Source organism: Toxotes jaculatrix, chromosome 7 (assembly GCF_017976425.1).
Source record: "Toxotes jaculatrix isolate fToxJac2 chromosome 7, fToxJac2.pri, whole genome shotgun sequence".
Classification (NCBI taxonomy): Eukaryota; Metazoa; Chordata; class Actinopteri; family Toxotidae; genus Toxotes; species Toxotes jaculatrix.
In genome coordinates, this window is record NC_054400.1 from 18,358,785 (window position 1) to 18,381,017 (window position 22,233).

A 22,233-nucleotide genomic window follows, 5' to 3' on the forward strand; every position below is an offset into this window, starting at 1 on the left:
CAGTAATTCTTAGCTTTCTGTGAAACAAACCAAATAACAAGGGGATATTTTTGAAAGGGTGTAAGGCAACCGGAGAAGGTTTTTTTTCACAAGTTGGCAAATTGGTGAAAAGCGAGCCATGACGCTTTGTCATGTCTTTAAACGTCTGTGGCTTCCGATCACTTTTCCACTACTACTTCACCCGGAACTCACGTCCAAATAGAGAGATGAAGGGGGCGGGGCCGGACACTGCCTTATTTGGAGTTTCCACTTAAGCGATCACTTGGGCTCCAAGTCAAAGCAAGCCTGTGGATTTACAAAGCGATTGCAATATTTACAAGCGATTAACTCCGTCAATTATTGTCTTTGTAAGACAGTGTTGCTGCATGAAAGGGGGGTTGGGGAGCGGGGGATTGAACCGGTGTTCTGCAATACGGGACGGCACAAAGTGTGTGCATGTTCACCAAGAGCCACTAGAGCAAAAGGAAAGCACTTGGACTGCAAATTCATTTCTCTGTCTGGGCCTCTTTGGAACAAAGAGAAGCTTGGATGTCAGTCCAACAAAGCAATGTATTCCAGTATTCAGTCAGCACTGGTAAACTCCTAACAAACAGTATGTGGGTCGAACTTAAGACATAAAGTAATCTTTTTTTATGAGTGACAGCCCCTATAGCCACAACACACTCTTCTTTTCTTGCTCTCTCTCAGCTGCATTTAAAAAAAAAAAAAGAAAGCTCGCAAGGTGCCTGTCAGTCTATTAAAGATATCCCCATGACTGATAATAATAAAGATAACACGCTGCTCAGTCACTGTAAAGTTTTCCACAGGGACGGGCATCCCGGGGAAGGACGCAGCTGGAGGTGACATGCAGATTTTGTAAAGTTTGCAGCTGTCTATCTGTCGGAGCCTTTTGCCTCCACAGTAATTTCCACGACTGGTGCGGGCGCTCTGTCCATATATGGTCATCTACGTCACGCAAAAGTTCCATCCCCCTATTTAATACAGGCAGACTGGAGTCCCCTATCCAGCTCCAATAGAGCAAGTAGAGCTGCTCTTGTGCAACCAACACCACCACCTCCTCCATTGATTCACAGACTTCAAATTCCCCCACAAGCAGAACCATCAGCTTCCACTGTGATCAGATTAATAACAACAATAGCCCGTGATCACACAGGAGGAGATAACCGGCGACTGCACGTCCTCCGCGGGATACTTGGATAGCTACGGCAACGGGATCCATCCTTTTTTTCCACGCCTGATCCACACCTGTGTTTTCTACTTTGAGAACACCCCGCTGTGTGTTTTTTTGTGTGTGTAACTACTTGGATACCTGCGCGTTGTCCTTTATAAATGTCGGACTGAATATAACTGCTATGACAGGGAAACTAGCGGACAAGCTCCCTCTTACCATGAGCAGTTTAATAAACACGATCCCTGACAGTCTCTACCCAGAAGAGGACATCCCGACGTCTATGAATATTTTCACCAGTACGGAATCTATTAATCATTATTCACAGATGAACACAGGTAAGATTTTAATTTACTTTGTGAGTGTGTGTGTGTTTTGGTTAAAGTGGTTCAAACTGCGATGTGCGCGGAAGGCAACAGTTGTCTTGGGGCTTGGAGCACCTGTTTGCGCTCTGGCTGTAGCGCACAAAGGCAGATTCCCGCACGGAATACCTACTTTTTGGGGTCAGGTGTAACACACCTCACTATGAATTAGATACACCTTTAAAAAAAAAAAAAGTGACTTTCGGGTCGTGGCCGTGTGATTTTTTTATGAGTATTGTTATTATTATTTTGTCCGTAGCCGAAATGTCAGGAGTTAAAACACAACGTGAAAGGGGCAACTGCACTCATTTCAAAACTAAAAAAAACAACAACAACACAACAACAACAAAAGCTAGGATATTATATTTTAGCAAATCTACCGTATTTATAGTGAGTCTAATTCTCTAAAGCTGATGCGTGTTTGAGGAAATAGCTTGATCTGACTGGTTATGGAAAAAGGCTGTTTTACGCACTGATCATTTAAAACGCAATCGGCTGGTGATTAAAACTGAAATATGAGGAAACATGTCTAGTGAATGTGGTCAAACTACCAACGCCGCTGATTTATTAATCTTATATCCATCCGCAAAGATGTCTCAACTACTTTAGACAATGACTTTCATTCACAACTCTATTAACATGTCACAGATTGGATTTTAGTAGGCGTGTGTGGCTGTTTTTCCCCGTATGACGCCAGGCCCATATAGTCACTAAAATACAAGGCCGCAGATATTGATTGATTTATGGCTTAGTCTAGATTTAACATATATCTCTGATTAATTCAGACGCCAGCATAAAGCTGACTTGTTGGTGCGGCTCAGTATCGTGCATTGGCATTAAATCAATCACTAATTGTACACACTCACTTTCTGAGGTGATGGGTCAGTGCTGCTCGAAAAATATTAAATCTTTAGTTTCCTGACGTGGCTGAGAAGATCACCAAGAGATGCAGTGAACTAGGTTTTACCTCGTCGAACTTCGTTCATTAATCAGTTTTTATGTTTACGTTTTTTTGTTGTTGTTCACAAATTAAAACAGTTTGAATTAAACCTGAAATATTTCCGCCTGATTTACCTAAGAAGTGTGCGTTTAAATTATCTCAGCGCCAGGTCTTATAAATAGTATGCTTCTTTATGTGTGTGTAGATGAATTAAATATGAGCGTCTTTAAGTACCTGACAAACGTGACATATTTCATTTTTCTATAAAAACAGCAATTAAATGTTTATTATGTGACCTCTGACAGGAGATATTTAAACAAACGGAATGAAACTATGGGAGAAAAAAAGATGCTGCAGAGTACAGGTGTGTGTTGCTGTCTTAATTATGTCTGAGCTTAGTAAAATTCACATTATAAACAAATATATATATATATATATATATATATACATACATCATTTTCCACATGTGCTTTTTTATGGAATTAACAATCCTACATTTTTGTTAAAAGTACCATGCTCTGATTTTACAGGTGGAGCAGGTGTGTGTTCTGGTCTCTTCAGTGCTGACCTATAAGAAAAGAGTGATGACTTTATTTCATGCCCCTCATTCTGTTCAAATATCCCACTACTCAAATGTCCTCCAAAGCACTAAAGATTTAGAGTAAAATCCATTAATATCTACTCTGACTCCTTTTTTTTAACGTCATGCACATAAACACAATTATGTCATTGTGAATCATTCTTCATGTGTTGAGCAGTATTGTGCAATATACATAATTTTGGTTTTGTTTGTTTCATTATAATTTGCCTTTAGCCAAATTCCAGCAGGCTGTAATTACTGGGAGTGAATATATAAGCACCCCTGTGTATGATTTCCTGCAAATGAGAAGAGCGACGTCTATTTAAACTTCTGTTTAAGAAAGAATTATTTTTTTCAGATGTCTCACATTTAGCCTTCAGACTACTATCAACACGTAAATGTATCCCCATTAAGCACATCTGCACTTGATGGTTTTTATGGCGTCTTTGGAATAAGTCACAAATGTGTGTGTGTGTGTGTGTGACAGAGAGAGAGAGACAGAGAGTGTGTGATTGGTGTTAAGTGTAAGATTCTGTACAAATAAAATATCCAGAAAAATTTGTTAACTGATGCAGAGATTGGACTGACACTTAATTTTTTTTTTTTTTTGCCCCCCGTTATGTGCAGATGTTCTTTGCTGCAAATGTGTTTTGAATCCTTGAGCGTGATAGATGTGGCGTCTGCTTTATAATCCTCCCTGCTGTAAAGAAATCAGATCTTGCCATTCAGTTTGGCTGTCCTCCTGAGGGACACAATGACTGGATCAAAGGGGGTGTTTAGGTCTTGATTTATGAGAGCTTGTGGGATCTGAGAGAGAGAGAGACACCACTGTCTCAGATGCAGCAGTCACTCACTTAACTTACAGGTCTGACAGCGCTCACATTTCTTTATGAACTGTGTTGGACTTCTTTTATATTTGATCTCTTGTTGGCACACTATTCCAGAAATATGCAAAAAAGCTGAAATTTCGGACAAACCAAGGACTGTCACTGCAAGTTCATCTAGCTTGACAAAGTGAATTTTCTATACTTTTTTTTCACAACTTGTGCCACATGATCACTTTTACAGTGATCTCTCAACTGATTGCATTTCATATTCATGTTTGAGCAACCACGTGGATGATTTGTTCATGATATGTTTTTTCTTTTTTTCTTTTTAATTTGCTTTATGTAGATAATATCATGGATCTGGGCATGGGAAGCGAGAAAGCAACGGCAGAGATTCAGTATGGATCCAGCTTCCAGTCCAACCGCAGCGGGCAAACTGTCACCTATCTGGGGAAGTTTGCCTTTGACACTCCTCCATCAGGTGGCATTGGTGGCTCTGGCTGGTGCTCTGATAACAATATCATAAGTCTTGTCAGCGCGGGGATCCTGGGTGTTTCTCCATCACCCGGCACGGTAACGACGCAGACATCATCCTCCACAGCCAGCATGGGCGGACAAACGTCAGATATGGAACAGGTATATGGTCCTCCACTGCCTGCCTATTCCACCTGCAGTGACCTGTACCAGGATCAGGTCTCCTTCCACCACAGCCCTGCCACCAGCACGGCTCTAGCCTACCCTGGCAATGACTATCACTCCACATCCAAAGCCTCCATGGATGGCAGCCTTTTCTCCATGATCCCTGACTACAACCTTTTCCATCATCAGGGGGAGGTTGGTGTGATGGAGCACAAGCCTTTCCAGACCATGGACCCCATCCGAGTTAACCCTCCACCCATCACACCCCTGGAGACCATCAGAGCATTCAAAGACAAGCAGCAAATTCACCCAGGCTTCATCGGCGGGCAGCAGCACCCTCCTCAGCACCACCCACCGCCACAGACTCTCACCCTCAAACCCATCCGACCACGGAAGTACCCCAACCGTCCCAGCAAAACTCCTGTCCACGAACGGCCGCATGCCTGTCCGGCAGAGAACTGTGACAGACGCTTCTCACGTTCAGACGAGCTCACACGTCACCTTCGCATCCACACAGGTCACAAACCCTTCCAGTGCCGAATATGCATGCGCTCCTTCAGCCGGAGTGACCACCTGACCACGCACATCCGCACACACACAGGTGAGAAACCCTTCTCCTGTGAGTTCTGTGGACGCAAGTTTGCCAGAAGTGACGAGCGAAAGAGACACGCAAAGGTTCACCTGAAACAGAAGGACAAGAAGCCAGCTGACAAGAGCAGTGGGGCAGCAGGGAGCCACAGCTCGCCACCCAGCTCCTGTGGGGGGCCAACAGTGGGAACCTCATGACCGTCACTATGTGCATTTGGACTGGACCCTCACCATGCCCCATAAAGAGACTTAGGAAGAAGGGATCACGTCCACTATGAGATAAATAGGTGACTTTTTTCCTCTCTTTTACATCCCCTGCTCCTTTCAGTTGTATTCCTTCTATTTTGAGACGGATGCCTTTAGTTTAATTAAAAGGGGAAAGGCTGCTACGCCCTTCTCTTTCAAGCAACTCAGAGCCTCAGCTACTGTAACACAGTGCCAACACAAAGAAGGGCACCTTGGCACATCCTGTCCAAAAGGCCACTGTGTATCTATAGGTTTTGGGGTGGATACACTTTTGTAAATTTTACCGAGAATTTCTACATTGGAGGGAAGCCAGAATCCATCATTAGGGTCAAAACAGACAAAGTTATAATGGAGCTTAGCTAAAAGATAAGTTGTCTGGGATGTATGCATTAATTTTATTAGGCTGTTTAAAAGTGCAATTGGTTATATTTGTGTACTGTCATGGATACCTTATTAGTGGCACTTGACTGTCTTTCTGTTGTTTTTGTTGAGGTGTAGTGTTTTTTTTTTTTAATTTTGTATTTGAATGTTGTTTTTCTCAAAAGAATGTGCCAAATGTATTGTGGTGATACAGCCAAGCTGGTTCTTATTATTGTGCCTGACATTTGCCAAACATAAAAGTGATATCAGCTTATAGCACACATGTTGAGTTCAAGGAAAGATCAGATTCAAACACCGTATCTCAGATTTAGATTAACCTGAACAATTTGGTTAAATCTAGATAATGACTGAATGGGTCACACAAAGCAAACCAATGTCTTGTCCTGTTACTTTTACTTATAAAACAAACACGCCTGCAGTAATCAATGCCTTTGCCATTACTTATTTATTTGTAGTCACTGAGAGACACTGTGTGTTTATGTTGCCTTTTTATATGGTGGCTTTATGTGGTGTTACCAGATATAATTTCTGCAGCTTTTTTTGAAAAGCTCACCAATACTGTTCTTTTTTTCAGTTTCCATGAGTTGTGCAATTATATGCAATACATTCATGACATGTGCCAACAACCCGTAAATCAAATAAACTAAGAGCACAGTTAGACAGACTGAAATACTCAAATAAATGACACTGGGTTGCAAACCAGCAGTATATGAAAGCAAAGATGAATAAGTAAAAAGATGAATGAGGCCCTTTGCGTGTGCTTCACAGTGTAAAAAGACTTATGTACTGGGTTTAAGTCACCAAAACATGAGCAACATATGGTAAGAGAAAAATTAAAAAATTCCAAATCCATGTTTACATCTATTCTAATACAGAGAGACTGAGACTGAGTTGTAAACAAAGGACTTGTTGTTTTTGTACATTATACTAATATGTATGCAGGTAGCTACAGTAGAAGTTTCACTTTTGTACTCAAATGTCAAATGCACCATAACTCAGTATTAAATTGTGCATATATGTGCATGCCTTCATGCACACTATGTAAATACAAATGTCTGCATAAACAAGAACTTTCAATTGACTGAACGCTTGTGCGGAATGTGTCTTAAAGCTTTTGGTAATGTAGTTATAATACAGAATATTTTGTTGTCATAAGTCATTGCAAAAATTTTTGGGGCACTACAATAGTGCCTAATATGGTGTGTTATCTTCCATTTAAAAAAAAAAAAGGAGTAATAGCATTTGCCCCATCTGTATGCTTTAAAGTGGTAACTGGTTTAAGGAAGCACTAATGTGTTCTCTGAATAAATGACAAGGTTTTTTTTTTTTTTTTTTTTTACATTTTGTGTATCTCCATTATAGTTGCAATCAATTATTTCAATTAAAACATCTTCCCCATTGTATAGAAAACACCGGTTGTCCTTGAATAGATGTTCTCAGAGACTAAATGATTGACTCTCTTCTTAAACAAAAAAAACACACTGCACACTATGTGGCTCCTTACTGATCTTTGTGCAGATAGAAGGGAATACCTCTTATTTTTTTCAATCAAGCATTTTGTATAGGCTCATCTCTGGCACTGGCTTCTCTTGGATCTGAAGCGTATTATAATGATATTGACAACAATAACCAATCCGATAAAACTTTGCTTTTCTCAAAAATGTTGTTTTGATTTACCCCTAGAAAGCAGGAATGTTTTTTGAGATATTAATATAGTATTTTCACCTAGTACTCATTTGGTTAAAAAACAGGAAAAAAAATGAAAAATGATAAGGAATGAATAAGACTTTAAATATCGAGGTATGTACTTCTGTCGAGGCTGGAACAAAACACAGATGGCCAAAATATTAGTACTGACCACACCAATCAACTTATTTGCATTTATTTCATTAGTGTTAGTGAAATATTTAAGGAGCAATAGACTTGTGTGGTAAGATTATTGCGCAAACACTAGATACACTTGTCCTTCTTTTAAAAGAAACATTCTTGTCTCCATCTAGTTTGACATAGTGTATTTCTGGTTAGTGGCTGTTCTTTCTGACTATTAAGAAGTGCCTGGTGTATGCGAGGCATAAGAATTTATATAAACATTGTTGTCCGCTGGAAAAAAAAAACATTGTACCAGTCAGCAGACATGGCAATCAGACTTAAAGAGAATATCGACTGACAAATGCAAAGGCCAAAAGAAAGGTTCAGAAAAGCAGTGCCACAGAGAACACAGTGCATACAGAAATTCTGCTTCCAAGGCCATGCTTCCCCTTTCCTGTAACAACCAGTTTTCACTGCTGAGCTTCCTGGCAAGTGTCCACTTATTTTCCAATTAATTTGGCCTCAGAGAGTCTTTTCTCAACTCATCTACATGGTTAAATGAACAGACCTCCTAGCACTTTTACAGATAGTTTAAAAGTTCACACACCCTGAAACATCTAACTGTAAATCAATAGTTTTGTATCATAAAAAATACATTATTTTATTGCATAGATGTTTGTCAACTAATGAAACTTTTCTGAGCTTGTCCCAGTAAAATGCAACTGAAATGAAAATCACAACTTAACAAATGTAACTTTTCACACATTGCATGGCAGAGAATTCCTTATTTCAGGTGCCAGGTATTTACCTTGACAAGTAATATTAAAACATTTGAGATTGGGATTTGCCAGGTTAAATCTTGCAATAAGTAATGACCTCTGATGTAAACATTCTGTAGCAGACAGCCTCATGGAGTCAGCACAAAAGAATATATGTAGTAGATGAGGTGATAGGAAAAACAAAATGTTTATCTTTAATGTTTACCTAGAATAATTTGATGTTAGACACTGATCATTATAGACTGGATCATTTTAACTTTATTTGACCAAAAATTATGCTCTTGTGTGCTCTAGATTTGACACTTTGCTGGTGAGAGTGGATTTTTTTAATTATAGTATATAGAATGTGGCCTCCTCTAAGAGAAAACTGTGTTTATGTTGCTTTGTGTTAAGGATTGATGCAGAGTAAGGCGGAGACTACACCAAACTATTTCCACATCTAAATGAAGCCATGTAATTACAACTTTGCAAACTCAATATTTCATCAGTCACGTCATCTCACTGTCTGTCACTTTTGTTCTGTGACATTTTTGTAATGGTTGGGTAGATTTTGTACAATTTATATGATCCCCTTCCATCCCACTCCCACAATATAGTTTGGTGGTTGAACAACAATACAGGCTGTACCATGTTCTTTTTAACAATAATCCTTCTGTGTAATGTGTGAATGCTATAGATATATGTCAGTGATTTGTTTAACAAACTCAGAAACAACCCCCTCCTAATACTGCTTCTCAAAGAATAATTTATTTTATGTTTTTTATGTTCTATTGTCCAAAAGTGGGCGGCTGAACGCTCTGAAATTGGAATTTGCCTCATCCTCGTTCTCTGCTCCATGTTGGATTTGAGCCAACATCAGCAGCCATCTTTGTGCCAAACTGGGTTGCAGGGTTGGCTGATCAAAAACAATACATGATGAGAACTCCACAGGAGCAACAAATCATAAATGTGACCTCAGTCTGCTTGCAGTTGAAGGCAGCCTTGTGCTAATGTGTTTAACTGTTTAATTTAGTCTCCGTGAAGTTGGCCTCGGGCAAGGCAATAGGCTTGGGCTCATTCATGACAATTAATAATTACAGGATTTAAGAAAAAAAAAGAAGGGAAAAAAACAACAACTCACATTTGAAGAGATTTCAATAATATGTAGATATTATAGGCTACTCATGTCATCTTATGGACTACAGTGTGGCTTCAGGGATTTTGTGGTCTTCAACGGTGACACTATGGTGTTAAGACAGAGTCGATACTCACTGTTTTCTGTTGTGTTGTGTTTCCTTTTCATTACAGTATATCCTCATGTTTGCATGTGCACGGAAATGTTCCGAAGTGCTACCCCCAGATGCTATGGGTGGTGCTCATTTCTTTATTATGCATGAAAATAAAAGTCACATTGGGTGAAATGGGATAAATCAAACAACAATTCAAGACAGACAATTGGAAACACGCACTGGGATAACTGTTCTGTTCTGGCTTTTTTTTTTGTTTTTTTTTAAGAAAACAAGGGGTCTTGTTTAAAATGTTGTGGATGTCTTTAGCCTATTTCATGTTTTTATTACCTTATAATAAGGTCCTTTCATGATGAGCTGAATATGGAAATGAATTTTACTATATCCTTGTGATGGGGGGATGTACTCTCCTGTTTACTTGGCACTTCAGTTTGTTGTAATGCAATTGTTTTGTTATTTCTATGTAAGTACTTGAATAAAGAAAAATATCACTTGCCTTCAGTTTACTTGGGTCACCACGCGCACGCGCAACCACGCACTCACTCACGTCAGCGCGCATACCCAACACAAACACACAAGCAAAATGAAACAAATGAACATAATGTATAAACGTTTTACTAACACATTTATTGGATGGAATTATTATATTAGCACATAACTGTAACTATTTGCTTTACTCGTTTCTCTCAAAAAAAAACGCAAAACTCATGAGAGGAAACACGAGCGGCTTAGCTCCGGACTTCCTGTTCAACGCTCGACTGTTGACTGGTAGAAAGGGATGAGGTCCTCGGAAGGTAAAAAAAACAACTAAGTGAAATCGGAATAAAAGTTCACTCAAAATGAGCTGGTATGTATTTTCCTACATCACTGATTTGAGATACTAGTTACATAGAAAAGTATAATTTGAAAGGACACGTTCATAATGACATAGCACTGACGGCTCGTCGACCGGGCTCCGGCTATTTTCCGGAAGCGCTACACAAACAGTAGTACAAGAGTTAGCGCTAGCATGTTAACTCACGGCTAACGAAATGAAAAATACTCGTAGATAATTTTCATACTCCTTTAGATAACAGTTCACGTGTCGATGGTTTTCATGGAAATAGTATATGTTTTCCTTAAACAGTTGCAAGTAAAGCGACAGTTGCAGCAAACTTCGATGTAGGGGTGTTTGGTAAAGTCTTATACAGGAGCTATGCTAGTTAGCGACAGTTCGGTTGTTTGCTGAAACACTAGTGAGAAAGTCATTTGCGGAAAGAGAATTAACTGCTGTCTGAAGTTATAGCTGCTACCTAGTTGTTTGGATAAATCAGGCTAAGTTTTGCCGCATAACGCGAAAACTCAGTTTAGCTAACTGTCAGGTCAGCAGGGTCAACAGTGAAGCCATTCAAAGGGAACTGAAGTTGACAGAAGTCATCTGTCTCTGGCTAACGTTAGCATTTTAACATGCACCCCTGCACCACTCAGGAGAATTTGGTTAATTTTTACACTCCTACCGCGTAGACAGTACTAATGTAATGGCGTTGTGTCCTGTATCATCTATATATTAAGTGTAGAGTAGAGACGAATTGAAATTATTGCTTTGAATGTAGGTAAGTAGGTCAGTGTGTTAATAGTCTTTACATGTTTACTGCACCTAGCAAAACTAGGTTTCTTCAAGGATATGTTGGACACCCATATGGTCAAATGTTGGCTTAGAAGTTGGTGGGCTTTTGCCCTAATGTGCCTTAACATTTGTCTTAGGTTTGGTTTGGTTTGTTAGTATAACCTCAAGACTAAAGTCTTGAATCACTTGAGTCACTTGAATCAGCATTAAAGCGGAGACAATTAGTCAAACAGTTTGGGGAAAAAATCATCAGCAACTATACTGATCACCAGTTATTCAGTTTTTCAAACCAAAATGCTTAACACTGAGTTTCCAGCTTCTCAAATGTGAGAAATTGGTGCTTTGTTTTATGAAAGGAATACCTCTGAATTTCAGTCTGACTGGTTGGACAAAAGCGATCAGTTTCAATATGTTGGTTTTTGTTTTGATAAGTAGTCTTCACTAGTCATTTCAGGACAGTTGATTGGGAAAACAGTTATAATTATAAAAATAATAGTTTCAATTCTAATCAGCAAGTAATGTGTAAATGAGTTCCAGACCAGTATTATTGTGTGATGTGTAAAGATATACTTTTAAGCCAAGCTGTGTCTCTAGTTCCTAACCCAACCAAAGTTCTCTCTGGAGACAAAGAAAATAAATATATCATTGACTTCACCTTTTCTTCTCATTTTGGCCCAATAGTCTGAAAATGTAACAAAAAACAACTATATATATGTGTGTGTGTGTGTGTGTGTGTGGTTGTTTCATGTTTCCTGGGCAAGATTTGTTTTCTGTTACTGAGAAATGGTTGCTGACCTGGTTCCACAAGATCTGTCATCTATTGTATGTGTCACATAGGCAGAGGTATGTTTCATAGTCCTCAGTCTGTTAAGTGTTCATAAGTTTATAAGTGTGCAACCCATGATAGTTGTATTCTGTCTTGTTGTTTGGACAGCATGTTTTTAATTTGACTGTATTACTAAGGATTCTGCTATGATTGCAATAGATTTTCAAGTATGGGAGAGTTTGCAATATCAGTCCTCAACTGTGTGTGCTGTGGAGGAGTCAAAAGGGGCTATCATAAATTCAGTGCTTGTTTCTCACAATTCATGACTGCAGTTCAAGACAAAACGACAAAATCCTTCAGTGCGCTTGTGACGTGTATGTATATTAACTTGCTTTACAGTACGTTATACATCCTTAGTGTCATTTTCAGGGGAGACAGTAATCAAGTAAGCAAGCTGGCGTCACTCAGTTCAGTCGGACAGTCAATAGCTGGCAAGCGACGCTTCAACCAGTACGCACTGCCAAACACAAGGTCAAGAGTGGGGTGCTCGACCAGTGAAAAGAGTCTTTTATGGGCTCTGCTGACTGATGCATTCCAGTAGGGCTTGCACACTTGCTTCTGTGACGTGAGAGGTTTGACTTTGGGGTCATAATCAGAACAATTCGACTTCCCAACAACTTCAACCAGTCTTCTGTGCTCCATGGAATATCCAAGGTCGAATGATGCACTATCTCTGTAATGGCATACACATTTGCAGTTTTAGTGAAAAGCCATTGGTTCTTCCAGGCAGTGCATAATGTGTCCAGGGCAGAGAAGACTGTTATGTCTTTGTTCAGGCCTACGTGCTTACTTGATGGCGGTGACGCGTAGCCTATTACAGCAAAAATCAGAGAGCTCTGTAAATGCAAGTTGACCAACTTCCTGATAATGACAGCATATTTGTAACAGAGAAGCTTTTTAAATGCATCTGGGCCTCAAAATAGGCAATGAGTGAATATTACCATTAACTTCTCAAGTAAATATTCTCTGAATAGTTATGTATCTCTGGAGCTACTGGTTCATATTTACTTTTACAAGTAAATGGTTATTGGTTAAGTGAATCTTTGAATTCAAGTACTGTAACATGTACCTATACTACAATGGCTGTAGATTATATTTATGAAATTGTCAAAAATATTTAGCACAAAATACCAAGCCAATGTTCGGCTGAACTACCCACGTCTGCCATCACTAGGCTAAGATTTGTTTTCAGAAAAATTTGGACTTCAGTTTGTGTAACACACAAATTTTCTATCTTCAGCTGTCTTGTGGCCGAGCCTCTGCCATGTTAGACACTAGTTCTGGGTTCACAGGACCCGATTTACCAATGTTTCTAAATGTGACAGCCCCTACAGAAATATTGCTGTGTGAAGAAACATTAGAAATGATTCTCACAGTGACTACCATCCTCCCTCTTTCTCATTCTCTCCCTCTGGTTGCCTGCTACATTTTCCCTCTCTCTCCCTGAAGCACACTTCACTCGGTGTGTTTGCCAGTTCTCATGAGCAGTTGAAGAGAGTTTCCTTTGGCTCTTTGTAGAAGTGGCTTTAATCTGAATCTATAACATTAAGGACTTTCTTCAGTATTTTTTTCCAAGCAAATTTATCCTTTGGTACATTAAAGGGAAAATCCACCCTAATATAGTTACACTTGGTCAGACACTCTTGATGTCATCGAGACACAAATCCTGTCATGGTCAGCTCTGCCAAGATATGGCAAAAGAGAACATTGAAAGCAAACATTTAAATATATGTTTCATAATGTATTGGAACACTGCAGTGTTTATACTTAACTCTTCCATTGGGTTTTTGCTGTGAATGTCATGATTTTCTTCCTGACACACCCACCAAATGAGGGGAAACAAAATCCCTTTGAATGTACTGCTAATGTTCTCTAAAGACCAAATCAACAAAACAACAGTATACATGTCCGTTGTCTTTAAATACAACCACAATAGCTGTGTTTTAGCACTGTATAATCGCGGTGGCCTCTTTTTACATATGAGTTGTGTTATGTTTCCTTAAATTGCCATCGTTTACAAGGTAGAGATGAAACATATTACATATGTACATCATAATAAGTCAATTCAGTCATACAAAGTCATCGTCATGCACACAGACACACAAATTAAAACAGCTTCAAATATCATTAGCAAGAGAACCTTTAATGACCCTCAGAGAAATGAGTGTCTTCAGTTTGTTTTGCAGTTCATTCTAGTATCACAGTGAAGTAGATATGAGTCAGTGTGTAGCAGTGTGGATTTGTAATTTCTACCTAAGCTGTGGTTTCATCATTCACAATCACTGGAAAATGATGTGGGTAAACACTGGAATATTGCGTTAGCAATAGGAACAGTGATCATGAGGAGTAGGTGTTCACCCACACTGACTGAAAGGGTTAATGGGATATGTACTCAACGTGAGATACAAGTGTTAAAGCAGGCAAGTCATGAACTTTTTGTGATTGGTTGGTACACATCTGACCAGGCTGAACTGATTCTTAGGTGGCTGTATTCAGACTTAAATGTCCTGGTGACGACTTCTCTTGCAAGACGTAGCCTGATTGTGTGAGGCTGGTTCTCCTTGTTTTAGCTTTGGGAGAGCACAGCTTAAGCTTGCGTCCTGTGAATTATCTATTAAATGAGGCTGCTCTTGTGTTTTGGAAAAGGAATCCTTTGCAATTTCAAAGGCTGATGTGTACTTACGTATTGTATTTAATGTGACGTTATAGTGTGCTAATCAGGTCATCACAGAAAGGTGAGTCATGTTAGATGGAGCTGAGTAAGGTCTGTCGTTATTTTCCGTGCTGGCTCACCCAGATGATGACACAGTGGGTGAAACTACTTTCCTGAGCCAAAAGTAACAAAACCGTTTTAGGCATTTGTAATCAGTTCAGATTCGAATGACTAAAGTTTGTATCCAGATCTACTTTGAAAACAAGGACAAGACCAGCGATACTTTATACAACTTAAAAGACGGAATCAACAGAGCCAGCATATCAAAGGAAATCTTGATATCTGAGCAACTAGTGAAACCTGTTTTTTTTGTTTTTGTTTTTATTTTTTTCCTTGTTTGTTTCTGTCTTTTTTTTTTTTTTTTACTAGATTAATCCTGCTTTTTTTTGACCATGTTGAGTTTTGGGATTGAGCTGCTATCAAAAGGATCTTCCACACACATCAGTAGCATTCCCTGGTTGCACAACGATCACATACATCACACCCTCTCTTTTCCATCTCATTATTCTACACACCTTTCTTTTGACGCAGCTGCTGCCTCACCCTGCCTGTCAGCGGCAACCGTCCATCATATAGCTTAGATTTCAGGCCATTAGTGCCACATCAATGACAGCGTACAGCCAAGCACATTGGCAAGGCAGTGTTTTCTGTCTCATGGTTTCTCAAGGCACTCTGATGCTCGGTAGCAACTTATTAAGGCATAGGCAAGGGTTTGAAATGGGGATAAAAGATTGTGTTTTAACTAAGAGGGAACAGGTTTCTTTTTCTTTTACCAAAACTATAGTGTGTTTTTCTTTCAAGAGTGAGGAAAAGTTTGTGTTTCATTCTGAAAATTAGGTGCAACTACTGCAGCTACACTAAACCTCATGACATGTTTTGGTGTTGATCTTTTACAGGGAAGTCAGTGTCCTGGTTGTACTTTTTTGATTATATATTATCGGGCCCCGTCTGACACTGAAATATTATTTTCTTGATATGTAGTATAAACAAGTGCATCTGTGTTTGATTGCCAACCAGGGTCAGGGAGGAAAGCCACATAGAGAAGAAGGGACAACCTTCTGTTTAGTGATATCCGCTTGCAATGGGTGCCAGATGTTTTCAGTAATGATGTGAAGTTAGTGTACGTGGCTTTGACTGCATTCATGACAGAAGTAAGAATTAACAGTTTCATGTTATCTGTGTCAGGGATCTGAGAGTTGTTTGTTCACCTTAGGGCCTGGACCCACCTCTGGTCAGACATTATGCAACCCATGACTATCTGAGAATTAAGTAATTTCACCTTTTATGTAGTCATTTGCCAGTTGCTTATGTCACCTGCCATTTCTTTTGTGTTTCAGGATTCCCTTCAAGATTGGACAACCTAAGAAGCAGATTGTCTCTAAAACTGTAAGTCACCAGACCAAATGTACACTTAATTCACTCATCACTCAGAAAGATGTAGAGCAGCAAATCCAAACAAGTGTATGTATATAAAAAAAAAAAAACTTGCTTTAAGGGAGCATTTGTTTAAAAAATGTGTTTTTGTAAAGGTTTAGCTTCAGTTGTTAAGCTTCACAAATGGTACATGCAACATGAATAGTAGTTTGAATAATATCATCAGAGTGCCACAGTCAAAAGACTTATTGGTTGCCAATTTGTCTGAGCCATTAAAGGGGGCAGCGGTGGTTACCTTGAAGTGACAGTGAGTGGGCGTTCTCCTTGCTGGAGAAAACCACTTCCACTGTAATGGGTCTGTGGCCCGGCAGTCACAGTGAGCCTGGGTTTCCAGCTTCCTGTGCCATCCTAAGCAAAAACCAGGGAGTGGGTTAGAGGCTGCCCAGTTAGATGATCCACTAGTGACAAAGTGTCAACCGCCTCCCTCTGTGTTTTGGCCTCTGTGTTTAAATCCAGGAGCCCACAGAACCACAAGACAGGAACCCATGAGGCCTCTGTAACCCGCTTGACATGTTTTAGAGACGTGGTTGGACAAGCTGTTTTAGCCCTTGTTCACCCTGGGAACTTGATGTTTTTCACCTGCTTTTCAACCACTGGAAGTCATCTCCAGCTATAGTTCCCCGGTTATTGTTTATGCTCCCAAAAAGTCCCTGAGAAAATATACATGACCCAGCAATTTCTCAAGTACCAATACTAGTTTTGAAGATGGTTGTGTGGTCAAATGTAAGTCTTGAGACTGCAACAGCTTATATGCAGAATTCATTTAGTCTACAAACACACAGTGGTTGTGGCTGATATGTGTTACATCTTTAAATATGTGAGTACCTTTTTTTTTTTTATCCATTTTCATTTGTCTGATCATCCTTCAGATAATGTGGAAATATATACAGAAAATTTGTCCCCAAATTAGTTACTGACTGACTGGCTCCTGGAACTAGTAAATCTTCAGGCTTTGTGGTCAGAAAGGGTGGTATGATTATTCTGTCTTCATGTCTTGTGTGATTAATAATTTTCTGTGATTAAACAAATAAAATAAACATGATAAATAATGAAATTACAAAATTTTACATGAATTGCCTTCTTTTTTCAGGTTGAAAGAGACTTTGAACGTGAATATGACAAACTCCAAAAGTAAGTTTGCGTTTTAAACCAAGATTTGTAAGGCAGATGATTACTACACTTAATATGAAACTACTACTACTATTACATGTTTTGTAATTAACTAAAAAACTTTCTTTGTGTGTGTTGCAATGTGTGTGTTTGGTGCCTTCAGTTTGGTGAAAGGTGATTTCTCCTACACCATATCTGTGCCCACATAATGCATTTGAATTTTTTCTCAGAGGTCTCCTTGTGCCAGTATGAAAAATTCATCAACATTTAATTCTCAGCTTATTTAGAGATAAAATGAAACAAGAGCAACAGTCCAGTGGAAAGCGTTATTAAAGAAAAATGAATTTACAGTATAATAGCTTTCTGTAACTTTTACTGTGATCGGTATTGACCAGCCTGCTGCTGTGCTAAGTCCAATGTGGGGTGTATGTGAGAAAATTTCTCCTTGTATGCTATTGTTAATTAATGTAAGATAAAGTACTGATATAAGTGTTTTTATTATTTATTGTAAAATGTATATCAGTTATCGTACATTTTGTAGTCAGACAAGATGCTAAAACTCAGAAAACAGTAGGAGATCTTTTCACAAATGCATGCATGTTGATCCAAAATTGTTGGTTGTTGGTGGTTGTTGTTGTGTGTTATACAATTATTATACAATTTTACCTAACTTGTAGGTATTTTGGCTTTACGTGTTGACAAAGCACTCTGAGAAACTCACACGAATCATGCTCCTCATTGTACAGCACAGTTTCTTTGTCCCACACAATTCACCAAACCCTGCTGTGCTTGGTCACTTATTTTTTTCTCAACACTGAACTGTGAAAGGACCCACATTTTAGCTATGGTGGAGTCTGAAATTAGAAACTGGGAAAAAGAGCTTTCTTCTCATGAGATATTCCCCTCAACCTCTGATAAACCTAGATTTAAGCTTAAGTTATAATGTTATGACATTTTCTGTACATACATCATTAATATTTAAATATTCAGACAAACTTTAATGTCCCACCTATGTCATTAGTTTGAACACGTAGTCGTTCTCAAAGCTTTTTACTGGAGACTTAAGATCCTCAGTATGAAATATATCAGCAGTCGATGGCTGTTGCCCAACGAGCCTACTTTGAATTGAGTAACACAATATCAGTGTTCCCGTGAAATAAAGGTGAGAGGGTGTCAGAGAACCTAAGAACCCAAGGCCTAAAACCTCAGTATATCCAGGCTTCTCTTTCTGTGAGGCATAGGTTATAGAAACTCCCTGAGGGTTCTGCAGAATGAGTGGGAGCACCATTTTCCTCTCAGGTTTTGTTGAGTAGGAGAGCCCTTTATCAGGAAGGTGTGGTGCCAATAGACCTTATAGATGAGTCAGAGCAGCAGACATGTACAGACACTGAGGTTCTACACCCTAGAGATCCATATCAACACATCATGGTCTGTCTGTGGCCTAAGTGTGCGTGGTAGGCCTAAACCACGATGCCCGCTTTTGCATTCTGACATCTCGTGTAATTTTCACTTATAAGCTTTTGGTATTGATAATATTGAATCTAAATCAAGGATAATGGCCATGTGCACTGCAGCACATTTTTCTTTACATAATCACATAACATACATTAACATTTTTTATAAGAAACCCTTAACCCTGTGAGCCCGTACGTATCATATATGATACCCACATTTCTGGGACTCATTGCATCACCATCAAGCATAAACTTTGCATTTAACCCTTTTAGATGAACTCTTATGCTCGTATACTGACTCCTGGTGGACCCCCCTCACTTTTCCAAATGTTTTGACATGTGTGATACAAACAAAAAATATAATTAGAATTTATTTTTTTAATTATTTTTTTTTTACATTTTGTCAAAGGGACAAATAAAGAGTTCATATTTGAAAAATTAGAATTTTCTGACCATTCTTTCATAGTTCAGGTCTCACAGGGTTAAGTTTGTTGTTAAAAACAAACTAATGTCACAGTGTCACTTAAAATTCTTGCCAGGTTGAATTTCTAGCGTAAATAATGCAGTGGTCAAATTAAATGTACTGAACTGTACTTGTAAACATGTTTTGGTTTTTGCAGTGATTTACTATAGTGTACATCTTCTTCTTGTGTGAATGACAGTAACCAGGTATTTACCCAAAAGGAAGAGTCTGGTGTGAGCAGTCAGATGTGGTTGACTGCCTGTTCATTATCTAGTGTCATACAAAGGGTTTGTGAAAGCCATATAAAATGCAGTAGTGTCTTTCCAGTTTTCAATAGGCGACATGGACAGATGATTGTGGCTGCACAGGCCCAACATTGGGGCACTGGAGCAGGGAGCAGCAGCTGTTCCACTAGGCTGCTCTATTAGCACCTTTTGGAAAGAGACTCCAGGCTCACCTGGCACTTATCCAGAATGGCGCTCTCACTGTGAGTGCTGACAGAGAAGGGAAGATGCAACAGCATTGTGCAACACATTTTGGAGTGGGAGGTACTATCTGGAACATGGGTTTCACATGCACAAACAAGATCTACGAGAATACATCTTGAGTGTACAGGCATTGGTCTCAGAGCACGCTAGTTTGTTTACATAGTGAGATGCTTTCACCCACTATCCTGCAAAAAACGATGACTCCATGACTGGCAGGGTTTTACTGTTATACTGTTATTTTCCTCATCTCACATTTGCCTCCTTTCATTACTCTCAAGTGTTAATTGTGTCAGCCAATTTACAAGACACTATTTTAGTTTCAGTTTGTTTTACATGATGCCCTCCATTAATTCCACTGGTATTCAGAACTGCATTCAAAACAAAGTCTAGGTAAAGTTATGTGGTATGATTTCTCAACTGCTTCTGCTTGCTGCCATCACAGAGACAGAAATGATAAAAACTGACCACATATCCGTATTTCCAGATGTTTAGAACAATGTCAGAAGCAATTTTCCAGTTGCAGGTATGATTCAGAACAGAACTGTAATATGATAGCTGCATGGAAATATTGTCTCTTTCTAAACAAAACAGAAAAACTGTTCTGAACTCTTCACAGCACATCCATTGTCCTGGACTACATGCACACTGAAAATGTATTTAGTGGTCAAACATTACGAAAAGAGGAGGAGGCCCTCTAATTATTAGATACTAACTAAATCCTGCCTGAAGTATTGCTGATAATATTGACTATAATATGAGTAGCATCTGCTGCAACAAGAACTGCCTGTTTCTAAATATCTGAAATATAAGTGTATATTTTGATTAGAGGAAGACTGAAAGGGCATATGAGAACCAGTTACAGGGAGACGAGAAGTTACTGTGGAGATTGTTCTGACAGAATTTTTTTTTTCCTGTGGCATGAACAATAAGGGATGAAGTTACATCATTTACTGCAAATGACATTTTTAGAACAACCTCCATCTGGTCTGTGGCGATTCAGTATAAAATCCTAAAAAACGTCAAGGAAAACAAAAGCATGCTGAGAACAAGTTATGATAGAGAATAATTGATTATATTTATTTACCCATACATCCTCAAAGTCTACAAGCAGTTTATTATGGAAACAAAAACAAATAAGTGAAATTGCATTAACAGTTTACAATCTAAAATCAAAGCTGTTAGAGTGCAATCTCATGTGGGTCAATACCACAAATTGTTAGGCTATTTTTTATTTTTTACCACTGTTGTTATGAGTTGCTCTGGAGTAACTCACCAAGTACCTTTTTCTGAAATGACACTGACATGTCTGAAATGGTTCTGTTGCAGCTTTTCTGTATGTGATTCAGAAATTGCTGGTGTTATAATAATGAGCAATGGTAAATTTGAGGTGCATTATTCTTTTGAATCCGTACTCCTTTGGTTTAACATTGTTTAAAAGCCAGTGTCAGGACAGCAGAGAACAGTGACATTGGTCCATGCACCTGTGGGAATGCTGGAGTAGCCTGCTAAGTGTTTGTTTCTCAGCCGCTCTGCTGAACAATCAAAACTGCCCAAACTCTGTATTTTCAGGCAACTTACTTCCATTTTTGGTTGTGTGTTACCAGTGTCTTTACATCTTGTGGCCAGTGGCCATAGTGCCCCCACCAGAAATCCTATGGGATTATACAGCTATTGTCTTCCCAGTTAATATAATCCCTCAAAGCAATGATGGAAATGAAACCCCGCCACATTCCTTTTTTTCAACAAACCAGGAGAAGTGATATGAAAGCAGTCTCAGGGGAGATTCTAAACCCCTCATTTGCCTTAATTGATATAATGAATGGCATGTGTTTTCAGCCTCCATAGTCTGGTAATTGCCATTTTTAACACCCATCAATGGAATATGTGCAGTGGAATGATTGAAGACATTAATGCTTTTGAGCGCAAATGTAGTTGACAGCGACAAGAAGGATTCCCTGTATTGTTAATTAGCTAACAGATGTTATAATAACATTTTATGTGGAATCAATGAAATGTGTAATTCCTTCTTGAACCATGTTTTTATATACTAATTTCCTTTCCTGGGTTTTTTGGTTTGGTGCTTTCTTTGTCCATGTCAACATGTCTTCAGTGAATGGCATAGATGATGAATTATATATAGATTATTATTAAATGCCGATATGGTGTGGACATGGTCTTCTTTTTCACATGATTTTTTTCCTATTCTGTTTCTGACTGATGCCATTGTTTGTTATAGATTTCAGTTCACATTTCCCATTGTTATCGGTATTACTGATGCTTTACTGTGTTACAAGCCCAGAAGCTGGCTGATAATTATTCTTCTTCTTGTCCTACAGGCTCGAGGATCAGACGAAAAAGCTTCACAAGGACATGAAGAAAAGCACTGAGGCTGATTTAGGTGTGTTCTGTCACAGGCCTGTGTGTTAAAGCCTGGTGTGCCATTGATCTCCACTTGTTCACCAGCATACTTGATGTTGCTTGGCAGGTTTTTTTCAGGGCTAGAAAGACGTCTGGTTGCCTCGGTTTATTTGGTGGTGCGTCAGCTCTCCGAACAACTTGACAAATGAGACGAGAGAGTGCAAGCCTCCGCCTTA

General features: G+C 39.1%; 2 protein-coding genes across 2 annotated transcripts in view; both read left to right on the forward strand.

The window, feature by feature from the left end:
- The first annotated feature begins 1,031 nt into the window (after window positions 1–1,031).
- egr3 (early growth response 3) lies at window positions 1,032–7,031 on the forward strand. The gene is given in 3 exon segments (XM_041043264.1): window positions 1,032–1,506; window positions 4,224–5,279; window positions 5,282–7,031. Coding segments are annotated over 3 exon segments (1,311 nt in total). The 5' UTR covers window positions 1,032–1,352; the 3' UTR covers window positions 5,383–7,031.
- Window positions 7,032–10,278: 3,247 nt separating this feature from the next.
- bin3 (bridging integrator 3) overlaps window positions 10,279–22,233 on the forward strand; it is a 28,285-nt gene continuing 16,330 nt past the window's right edge. Inside the window, exons 1-4 of the mRNA XM_041041585.1 lie at window positions 10,279–10,392; window positions 16,028–16,076; window positions 17,215–17,255; window positions 21,976–22,037. Coding sequence (XP_040897519.1) covers window positions 10,385–10,392; window positions 16,028–16,076; window positions 17,215–17,255; window positions 21,976–22,037 — 160 coding nt within the window. The 5' untranslated portion in view covers window positions 10,279–10,384. The remainder of the gene's footprint in view (window positions 10,393–16,027; window positions 16,077–17,214; window positions 17,256–21,975; window positions 22,038–22,233) is intronic.